Source organism: Gouania willdenowi, chromosome 22 (assembly GCF_900634775.1).
Source record: "Gouania willdenowi chromosome 22, fGouWil2.1, whole genome shotgun sequence".
NCBI classification, from domain to species: Eukaryota; Metazoa; Chordata; class Actinopteri; order Blenniiformes; family Gobiesocidae; genus Gouania; species Gouania willdenowi.
The window spans coordinates 4,288,654-4,299,892 of NC_041065.1; the positions used below are offsets into that span (position 1 = coordinate 4,288,654).

The window sequence follows — 11,239 nt, forward strand, 5'->3', positions numbered from 1 at the left end:
AAAAAATGTTTTGTTTCGAGAGAAGGAAACACTCAGAAGAATAAAGTGTTTAATTATTCGTGCAAACATATGCTTTTTAACCTGAAGTGCACAACCCTTAATGATAACATACCTTGTTCCTTTTGCCTTTGTATCCTGGTTTGTACAACTATAAACACAAATACATCATACTCTAGTTCTCCAGTTTCTTTTTATATGTTTCATTTTGTAAGACCACAAACAATATTATATTTATGTGCTATGCTTCTCAGTTTTTGTTTTTGTTTTTGTGTTTTGTGGATATGAATTGTGTAAAAACGGCACTAAAATAAAGAAAGAGGGGTAGGATTCCTAATAAGTTCATTGAACTACGACCTACTGCTGTTGAGCGACAACTTTGTATTATTTTCCTTCTGTAATCTTTGTTTTATTGATATGCTTCTCAAATGAATTAAATAAATAACGGGTGGAGGTGATTTGTCTATGATGTTGCGCCCCCTACAGGCAGAAGGAGGGACAGACCTGAGACCGCCACACAAAGGAGCATCTCCGGCTGTTCTACAGACACGGACAGACCGAGCTGTCCTCACCAAGGGATCCAGAGAACAGGGAGGAGAACAGGGAGAAGCAGCCTGCTGGAGCCTGTGATCAACCGGCTGATCCAGCCGCGGTGAGCCGCCGCACAGACGGAGGATGGAGAGCTGAGGCCTCATCACATCACAGCCTCCACCATCACACAGCAGCACAGCAGACGAAATAACAGACGAAATAACAGACTAAATAACAGACTAAAATACAGACTAAAATACAGACTAAATAACAGACAGACTAACTAACTAACAGACTAACTAACTAACAGACTAACTAAAAGAGTAATTAACAGACTAACTAACAGAGTAATTAAGAGTAATTAACAGAGTAATTAAGAGTAATTAACAGAGTAACTAATTAACCTGTTAAATGTCACTGTCATTCACAAAGATGTGCATTGATGAATCCAGCAGAGCACGTGATGTAAGGAGGACAGCTGTTTGTACTGCATCATCATCATCATCATCACTGAGAACTGCAGAGCATGAAGACATTGTATTGTATAAGTAGAGCTGCTCCTGATAACAACAACGAGCTAAACAAGCTAGCAGGAGAACTGTCCACGAGAGCAAAGAAAGAAAGCATGAGCTCTGCGTGTGTTTGGAATCAATGGATTCACCAGTGAGCTCAGCCCAGCAGGGCCCCAGTGTTCCCAGTACAACACCAGAGCCCTCAGAACACAGCTTCATCACCTCAGTGCCAAGGTAACACACATAGAGATGAGTTAATACGATACGTATCACGATACGTTACGATATCATCACAATATCATGATGTAATGCACTATTCTACCCTGTTAATATCAAAATTAAACGTAGAGGCTGTTTCTCTGCTAACACCTCGGCATGATGTCATGCTCGGTGAGCTCGTAAGTTAGTCGTGTTCCCATGATATTTCACTGGAGCGAGGCAAATCTTGCAGACGGTGTTGTCCTTATCGAGCTCATTTTTACTCCCTTTAAGATGGAAGCTTTGTACAGTGAAGGCATTGTTATTTTGTTGAAAGTGTCTTAAGGTACGTTAAATGTAGCCATAGCCCTCGGGACTGAGGCGCTGCACTCACCACTAACATGGGTTCCAATCCCACATTTGACAATTTTTTTTTTCATTTTAACATTTAACACGGCAAATTCCACCTTTCCGACAAAAATAAACATTTTAGGGTTAGGGCGAAAGTAAAAGGGTTAGCGGGGTAGCTAAAAATAAACATGACCTGAAAAACAAATGACAAAACTTTACGTCACGTGATGTACATATCACGTGACCTAAACTGGCCAATGAGGGGCGCTGTTTATCCATAGAGTGGCAGTCTATGGATACGGTTAATGTACCCGTAGCCACGGCCATTGTTGTTTGGGATTTGAGTGAGTCCGCTTCTGCCACTGTGACTGCCTCTACTACAGAAATGGTGCTACAGTGCACAGAAAAGTGGCTCTACGGCGCCATCTACCGGAGTGGAGGTGTGGAAGTGGCACAATTTAGGATTTTTATGTAGGAACAGGAGCTGGTCAATATGTCTAGTAGTTAGGCTGCTCCGCTGACAAGTGACACTGTCGCCAGCAGTAGAAAACACACGTCCACGAAAATGTGAAAAATACAATTAAAAAAATATTGATTAAATATCAGAAAAAAAATAAAAATATTATTATTTTTTTTCAAATCAATTTAAAAAAAAAAAATGATTTAAAATCAGCACCTAAAAATCGCGACATATCGTGAAATTTATTTTTTTCACACCCCTACACACACTCTCTCTCTCTATATATATATATATTTATTATCATAATGTGTGCACGTGTGTTCATAGGTTAACTCTAGTCTACCTTTCGTGTTGTGCACGTTCATGTGTTTCACTGTGAATGAACATGTGATGGTTATTGATTTTTGAACTATGACTCATGGATTGTTTCCACATGTGAATGATTCAACTTTTGTTTCTGGAGAAGGAAAATAACGAATTTATTAACTGGTACTATTCAATCACATACTTGTAGAATCTGAATATATATTTTTTCCTTAATATATGTTGAACCTGCACCCAGATACAGAGATAAAGACTATTTCAAACTAAATTCATCAGCTTTATCAGTTGCTCTGTTTGTTTTAATGACACAGGCATTGTAATTATTTTGCACTGTTCAGTTTCCACTTCTCTGGCATGTTCTGGACTAAGTGTTGTTTTTTATTGTTTTAGAACGTTTACAACCATGAATATAGCTTACTTAAATTTAAGTTTGTGCTTTGTGAACAATGCAATCATAATATTATTTATTCATATTGCACATTACGTTAGCACTCAGTGGTGGAAATAATAAACACTATTTAGTTGTTTAAGCTCGATTATTGTTTTCATTTATTCAATCATATAGCAATTTTTTTATTGAGTCCCACCACGAAATAAAATATTTAATAACTGTAGGGGTGTAATAATTCTTTTTAAAGGTGCAGTCTGCAACTTTCAGATCCCCCCCCCCCCTCCCCCCCCGCTGCTCTCTTGCCCTGCCTCCAAACTTCCCAAAGTCCCTCCCTCATAGGAGCTAACAAGCTAACGTTAGCCCAACAGCAACATCACAGTAATATAACATGCCCTGTAAAAAGCATATTACTGCAACGCTTCTCTCTCTCTATGTGCACACACCTCAGCAGCAGCAACAACACAGTGTCACTTACAGCAGCCAAACAGAGGCTGCTGCGCACATATAGCAGATAATGATTTTGGTCAGGCAAAGCTAAATACCGATTGGTTCAATCCTCTCTCTCTGTTTCTTGTTCTTTAGGGTTGTTTCCATAGTAACCAGCCTGGTGACAGCCACTGCCGAGGCAACAGTACAGGTGACAGGAAACCTGTCAATCCTCAGGGAGCTCCACCCCCTCCAGCAGGCGGCGACGCCCTCCATGCTGAACGCCACAGACGGTCAGACGGTGGTGCATGGACTCTCGGTGGCCGCTCAGGCCCTCGTCCTCCTCTCCATCTTCCTCCTGTCCAGTCTGGGAAACTCTGCCGTGGTCATTGTGATCATCAAGCACCGACAGCTGCGCACAGTGACCAACGCCTTCATCATGTCGCTGTCGCTGTCGGACGTGCTCACCGCTCTCCTGTGTCTGCCGTTCTCCTTCGTCATGCTATTCAGTAAGGACGGGACGTGGATGTTTGGAGAAGCTTTCTGTGTCGCTAATGGCTTTTTCAACACCTGCTCTGGGATTATTTCCACCTTGACTATGACTCTGATTTCCTTCGACAGGTATTATTCCATCGTCAGACGACCACAGGCTAAAATAGGACGTCAGAAAGCCGCTCAGCTGTTGGTGGCGGTGTGGTTGAGCGCGGTGCTTTTCTCTTTGCCGTGGTACCTGTTGTCCAGGTCTCCTCCTAAAGTCCATAAGCAGGGTTTCTACCACTGTATGTATGTGTTCCACTCAGCGTCGTCTCGCACTGGGACCACCTACAGCATCTGTCTGATTGTTGTTTGCTACTTACTGCCCTTTGCTCTCATGTGCTTTTGTCATTACAACATATGTAAGACTGTGCGTCTGTCTGAAATACGTGTCAGGCCCGTGACCACCTATGCTTACTTACTGAGGTTCTACAGTGAGATGCGGACTGCCACCACAGTCCTAATTATGATCGTTTTCATCATATTCTGCTGGGGGCCGTACTGTTTAATGGGGCTGGTTACAGCCATAGGAAACTACACTTTTAACCCCGCGATGGACATGGTGGCCATCTGGTTGGCCTGGGCCAACGGAGCCATCAACCCTCTAATATACGCCATGAGGAACCCCAACATATCCATGTTATTAGGGCGTAGCAGAGAGGACGGCTATCGGACCCGCAATATCTCTGCATACTTCTCCAGTCAGACTCACAATCGGGACGTGTGCTTGAATCAGGCAGAGAGGATCAGAGACCGCTACGTGAACCGTGTCGGGGTTAACAACAACAGCCGCTTAGCCAGCTCCAGTCCTGGAAAAGTGATGGGAGGAGAAGTAGCGATGTGGGCGTGTAAGAACCCGGCTGTGTTCTTCTGCAGGGAGGCACAACGAGACACTGCGACACAGCCCGACTCACACAGCTCTGTGAGAGTGAAAACAGTTGATACCAGCCTGTGACCTTTTTTTTTGTTATATACATTTCCAGTACAGGTACACTTTAAGAGAGCTCAGAAAGTTCTTCTCAGTTTGTTCTTTCACAACATTCAACAATGGACTTCTTTTGGAAACGTGCCTAGAATTCACCTGTTAGATCCGCTCTAGACTTAATTTGTGTTGACACTGCCCAAATGAGAAGGACTATCAGAGCAAACGACTCCTAAAGCGTTTTAACCGCTCTAGGATCCGTTGGTGTGAACTCTGATCAGATCAGGCATGGGCAACTGCAGGCCTTTGCTTTAGGTGTGTGCCATCTCCAAAGGAAACACACAAAATGACTCCACAACCCACAAAAATGATGTCAAAAAAACAAGCTAACCACAAAAATACTCAAATGACTAAAAAATACATACATAATTAGAGAAAAATACATTTAAAAAAACCCATTGTTGTTTTCTGTGTTTATGCTCTGATTGGTCATTTCTCTAAATGCTGACATGAATGTTGATCATGTGACCATCAGATAAGATCAATCACATTTCTGCGGTTCTGCTGTGATAAGTTTCCCATCTTTGGTTTTGATGTTAACATTTTTTTCTTACACTGTGTGTAAGTGTTAATAAAATGTTTCTGTGATCAAATGTGTTACACGAGTAGTTTGTGTGCCTGTAAAGAATTGAAAAGGCCAAAACTAGGGATGCTTGTTTGAAAAAATGTTTTATAATTGATCACCGATGCTAATTAATGATTGATTACTGTTATCTGTGAGCCGGGTGTGTACGACGTAATTACAAATTAATAAATAAATGCAGAAACAAATACATATTTATTCATATATAATTTTAATTACACATTTATTCCTTTATGTATTTATCTTTGTAGTTATTTATTTATCTTGTGTTACATAAGTGTTGCACTTGTCGGCACTCCCTGAGTTGACTGACATAACTACCTAATTAACTGTTAGCATTAATCAATTTAAGGTTTAGTTATCGTTATCGATTCAAAATGAGGATCCCTTGCCAATAGTATTGATTGTAAAATGTGTATAAGTGTTCATTTGTTGTCCTTGCAGGAGAACTTTGGCAAAGATTAGTAAGCAAGAGTGGTCAGTAAGTCGATTCACAGCCTGGAAAGGAAACAGCAATGTGCCTTTAATGCCAGATAGAAAAACAGATTGAGTTTTTTTATAGTGAGAAGTAACTCACACACTCAAAAGTAACTAGTACCTTTCAACTGTCAACATGGTCGAGTTGACAGTAGTAGAGTTGACAGTAGTAGAGTAGACAGTGGTAGAGTTGACAGTGGTAGAGTAGACAGTAGTAGAGTTGACAGTAGTAGAGTTGACAGTAGTAGAGTAGACAGTGGTAGAGCAGACAGTGGTAGAGTTGACAGTAGTAGAGTAGACAGTAGTAGAGTTGACATTGGTAGAGTTGACAGTGGTAGAGTAGACAGTAGTAGAGTTGACAGTGGTAGAGTTGACAGTGGTAGAGTTGACAGTAGTAGAGTAGACATTGGTAGAGTTGACAGTGGTAGAGTAGACAGTGGTAGAGTTGACAGTGGTAGAGTAGACAGTAGTAGAGTTGACAGTAGTAGAGTTGACAGTAGTAGAGTTGACAGTGGTAGAGTAGACAGTAGTAGAGTTGACAGTAGTAGAGTTGACAGTAGTAGAGTAGACAGTGGTAGAGCAGACAGTGGTAGAGTTGACAGTGGTAGAGTTGACAGTAGTAGAGTAGACATTGGTAGAGTTGACAGTGGTAGAGTAGACAGTGGTAGAGTTGACAGTGGTAGAGTAGACAGTGGTAGAGTTGACAGTGGTAGAGTAGACAGTAGTAGAGTTGACAGTAGTAGAGTTGACAGTGGTAGAGTTGACAGTGGTAGAGTAGACAGTGGTAGAGTTGACAGTGGTAGAGTAGACAGTGGTAGAGTTGACAGTGGTAGAGTAGACAGTAGTAGAGTTGACAGTAGTAGAGTTGACAGTAGTAGAGTAGACAGTGGTAGAGCAGACAGTAGTAGAGTTGACAGTAGTAGAGTAGACAGTGGTAGAGCAGACAGTGGTAGAGTTGACAGTGGTAGAGTTGACAGTAGTAGAGTAGACATTGGTAGAGTTGACAGTGGTAGAGTTGACAGTGGTAGAGTAGACAGTGGTAGAGTTGACAGTAGTAGAGTTGACAGTAGTAGAGTTGACAGTAGTAGAGTAGACAGTGGTAGAGCAGACAGTAGTAGAGTTGACAGTAGTAGAGTAGACAGTGGTAGAGCAGACAGTGGTAGAGTTGACAGTGGTAGAGTTGACAGTAGTAGAGTAGACATTGGTAGAGTTGACAGTGGTAGAGTTGACAGTGGTAGAGTAGACAGTGGTAGAGTAGACAGTGGTAGAGTAGACAGTAGTAGAGTAGACAGTAGTAGAGTTGACAGTGGTAGAGTAGACAGTAGTAGAGTTGACAGTGGTAGAGTAGACAGTGGTAGAGTTGACAGTAGTAGAGTAGACATTGGTAGAGTTGACAGTGGTAGAGTTGACAGTGGTAGAGTTGACAGTGGTAGAGTTGACAGTGGTAGAGTTGACTAGCGCCTTGCATGGCAGTCCTGTCCCACTGGTGTGTGAATGAGAGAGTGATTGGGTGAATGAGCTGATATGTAAAGTGCTTTGAGACTGCTTCCGTGCTTAAAGTGCTATATGAATCAAGTCCATTTACCATTTAATCATGCCTGTTAACCCCATATAGTCCCAAAATAAATTATTTAGCATCTACTATGTTTATGTTTTAGTTTTCAATCCCCCCCCATATGTTTGGAGTTACAGTTATATTAAACTATTACAATTTACTTTCGTTTGCCAATTAATTGCATATAATAATTTAGAAAGTAATTTAAATTCAAACTTTTAATTTGAGACAAGTTTCAAAGTACTGCTTCTGTAATACTCCATGTTTCTGTAAACAGTCCGTTATCACTGTCGATATTACTTGCAGATTGATTTCACTTCTCTGTTTCATCGATGTTGATAGTCCCGGAGCCTCTCTCTCGCCCTCAATCCTGCAGCCGCTCCGTCCGGTTGTCGTGTCACGTCCTGCTGCCAGCCCAGCAGCTCCTTAAGCAGTTTCTCCGTCCCTACGACTCCCGGCTTCTGCTGCACAGGCTTCCATGATGAATCCCCTCCTCTCCATCTCTAGCTGCGCCTTCCGTGCACTGCCATATGTTCCGACTCCGCTATCCCAATGGATACGAATGTTTGTGAATGGTGTTCGGAAGCGAATTCCTCTCTCTTTCAGAGCTTTCTTGATCCTGACGTATTCTTTGCATTTCTTTCATATATCCGTGGCATAGTCATGGTCGAAGTAGATGATCTTGTCATCTATCTGAATTTTTCCTTTCTTCCAAGCGATTCTGAATATCATTTCCTTTACCATGGACTCTTGGACGTTCATGATAATTGGCCTAAGTGCTGCGTCAGCGCGGGGCTTAGGGGCCAAGGAGCGATGTGCTAGCTGCATTTTCAGGTCCAGGTCCTCCGCTAGTGACAGCTCCGTTCTCAAAAGTTTATCCAGTTTCCTTCTTTTCCTTCTGGGACGCCAAAGATCCTCATGTTGTTACATCGGGACCGTGACTCCAGGTCAGAGACTTTCTGCTGCAGCCCTTTTTGTTGCTCCAGATAGGTAGGTGCGCAGCATCTCCGTTGCCTCCGCTGCCCACCGCTCTACGTGCTCGATACGGGTCTCAGCCTCTTCAAGCCTTTCAGTTTGTTTTTGGAGCTCAGCTGTCAATCCGTCAAGTTTGGCGGTTTTTTCCAGTCACATGTTGTTAATTTTCATTTGCTAGGTTGTCGTTATCTCTTTTTACAGTAGGTTGAGTTTCAGTTCTTTGATAACTCAAATCACATCTCCATCGTAGTTACTTGCTCCTGCTCTTTCTGCCTCGGGCACATTGTTGGTGGGGGCGCTAGCTGTAGCTTCTTTCACAGCGTGGTTAGCACCATCGGTGTGGAGTGTTTTCTCTCTTAATTCCGGCATATTTCTGTCCTTTTTCAGAGTTTTGAGCATCTTTATCTTACAGTCACACACTACCCGTCATTGAAAACAAGTTATTTACTTTTTACTGTGTGTGAGAAGCTTTTACCCCGGGTTCTCGGTCCTGCTACGTCTCTCTACTCCATCAGCCAAACTACAAGTCATTAAAATGTATTTTAATGCTGTAGTTTGATGTGACATGTTGAGATCTCCTGGGTCACATGTGGTTATGGTAGCTGAATAGATAAGGCACTGCGCTTGAATGCATAAGGTTTTTACAACTTTCTAGACAACCCAAAAAAGACGAAATTAGAAAGGTGGCCCATGGTGGGTTCGATCCCAAGACTTTGTGGTATCTATTCAGCTACCGTAACCACATGTAAACCAGGAGATCTTAGTTTGTCACATCAAATTAACACACATCGACAAAATACAGCATTAAAATACATTTTAATAACTGTGTTGCACTGTTGTGTTGGGAGTGTACTGTGAAGGGCAGCTTGTCCACCTGCCATGACCGCGCGCTCGATCTCCGCTGCCGAGAGAGAACCAGCCATACATATCACCCAGGCAGGCATCGGTGAAGAGGTGGGTGGGAGCGGCTGTGTGTGTCTCTGCTTGTGTATTGGTTGAGGTTTCAAGGGACAGGGTCAATTAGCATATGTGCGAAACATTTAAGTTCAACATTTAGATTTAACATTTAACATTTAGATATAAAATTAAGCATTTAGATATGATATATAACATTTAGATTAAGATATATTATTTAGATTTAAACATTTAGATTTAGATTTAACATTTATATATGATTTAACATTTAGACTTAGATTTAACATTTAGATTGAACATATAACATTTAGATTTAGATTTAAAATTTAGATATAGATTTAACATTTTGATATAACATATACCATTTAGATTTAGATTTAAATATTTAGATTTAATGCTTTTTTAACCTCTCTATATGTGGTTTAATGTGTTAAATGTAGGAAAATGTGCTAAATATGAGAAAAGTGAGATAAATAATAAAAATGTGTTAGCAACCTTTATACAAAATTCTTCCACTTGGCACCCCATACTTATGAAAGGCTATTTTGATTTATGTCACTAGATGGCAGCACATGACTGGTTCACATAGCCTACATTTATTACTACAGAGGAGTCTATCATATTATATATTATAACTGCAGTTAAATAATATATTTAATGGACGGATTATTTGGGAAACGTCTTGTAATTGGCTAATCAAGCAGAATATTTGGCAAAAGCTTTAGACTACGTTTCGTAGTGTTGAAGGTCTGTGGATCAGTGATCATTCTGATCATTCTCAATGGTCTGCTTTTGGAAGGTGGAGCTTGTGGGATTTATTACCATAGTTGTTCGACGCTAATCAAATTAGCGAGCGTATTACAGGTGCGTCATTTATGACATGATGCACGTCTTTTACGTGTCGACGCATTGAATTGCGGTTTTAAACATATGCTTTCAACAGGCCGAAATCAATGCGATTTTTGGCCCTTTTGGCTTGCCATAGAAATGCGTGAGACACAGCGCATTAGTGAGCAATTACACGGACAGTTGTATGGTTTAAATAATGGGAAACTTGTCTGTAAAAGACTCACTAGTGGCTGATGGTTTCAAATAATCTATTCAGAGAGCTCCCGTGTTTAAGGTGCTGACTAGAGCATGGTACAGTAATGGAGACGGAGGAGGAAGTTAACACCGTGACCCGCGATTTAAAGGAAGTTTGGGATCACGGGAATAGTTTTAAGACCGTGGCTCTTCGTACGTAAACGTATCAATTAACTCCCCCTCTATCCATACGGAGCGCCCCCTCATTGGCCATTTTAGGTGACGTGATAGTTGCACCACAAGACTTAAAGTACTGTGAGTTTGTTTTTAGCTCATATTTATTTTTAGCTACCTCGCTAACCCTTTTATTTTAGCCCTAACTCTAACTCTATCCCTAATAAGTCTTTTCAAACTCTGGATCTGCGCATGCGCGACCTGCGGGGTCATAGGTGGAGAGGGATATAAACGTAAACAAGCTTGTCCACTCTGTTGATATTTCAGCATTTTTAATGTTATTCCAGATATTGTTAGTGTTTTAATAGTGTTTATATTATTAATATTACACATATTCGGACTCAAGGAGTTGTCCAAAGTTTTCCGCTGATGCCGATTTTGGCCGATCCGAGCACTTTTAAAAACCGATGAGAGCAGCTCAGCAGCAGTACGGAAGCAAGGCACTCCCCTCGCTTCCACCCCTGGGTCTGCAGCAGGTGAATTCAGACTCTACCTGGGAATGACGCACATATCTGAGCACTTTTAAAAACCGATGAGAGAAGACGTATCAAAGCGACCGACCTTCTCTGCTTCCACGCACCGCTCCCATTGATGGAACTCTGAACGACAAGCCCTGACTTCCATGGTCTGCAGTGGACTCTACCCGGGAACGACGCACACATTCGTACTCAGGAAGACCATGGATTTCCGCTGATCTGAGCACTTTAGTAAAACCAATGTGAGAAACAGTATCAAAGTGACAAACATCCTCTGCTTTCACATTACTCTCCC

The 11,239-nt window shown here is 41.7% G+C and overlaps 1 protein-coding gene across 1 annotated transcript; it reads left to right on the forward strand.

Moving 5' to 3' along the window:
* Nucleotides 1–483: 483 nt before the first annotated feature.
* On the forward strand, nucleotides 484–5,036 carry gpr135 (G protein-coupled receptor 135). Its single transcript, XM_028438444.1, has 2 exons — nucleotides 484–1,274; nucleotides 3,347–5,036. The coding sequence occupies exons 1-2, from the start codon at nucleotides 1,180–1,182 to the stop codon at nucleotides 4,677–4,679; spliced, it is 1,428 nt and encodes a 475-aa protein (XP_028294245.1). The 5' UTR covers nucleotides 484–1,179; the 3' UTR covers nucleotides 4,680–5,036.
* Nucleotides 5,037–11,239: the final 6,203 nt, after the last annotated feature.

Excerpts from the sequence above, each read along its gene's own strand:
- gpr135 (XM_028438444.1), top strand. The coding sequence starts at position 1,180 with ATGGATTCACCAGTGAGCTCAGCCCAGCAGGGCCCCAGTGTTCCCAGT. Across the intron at positions 1,275-3,346 it reads TTCATCACCTCAGTGCCAAG|GGTTGTTTCCATAGTAACCA; the intron begins GTAACACACATA and ends CTTGTTCTTTAG.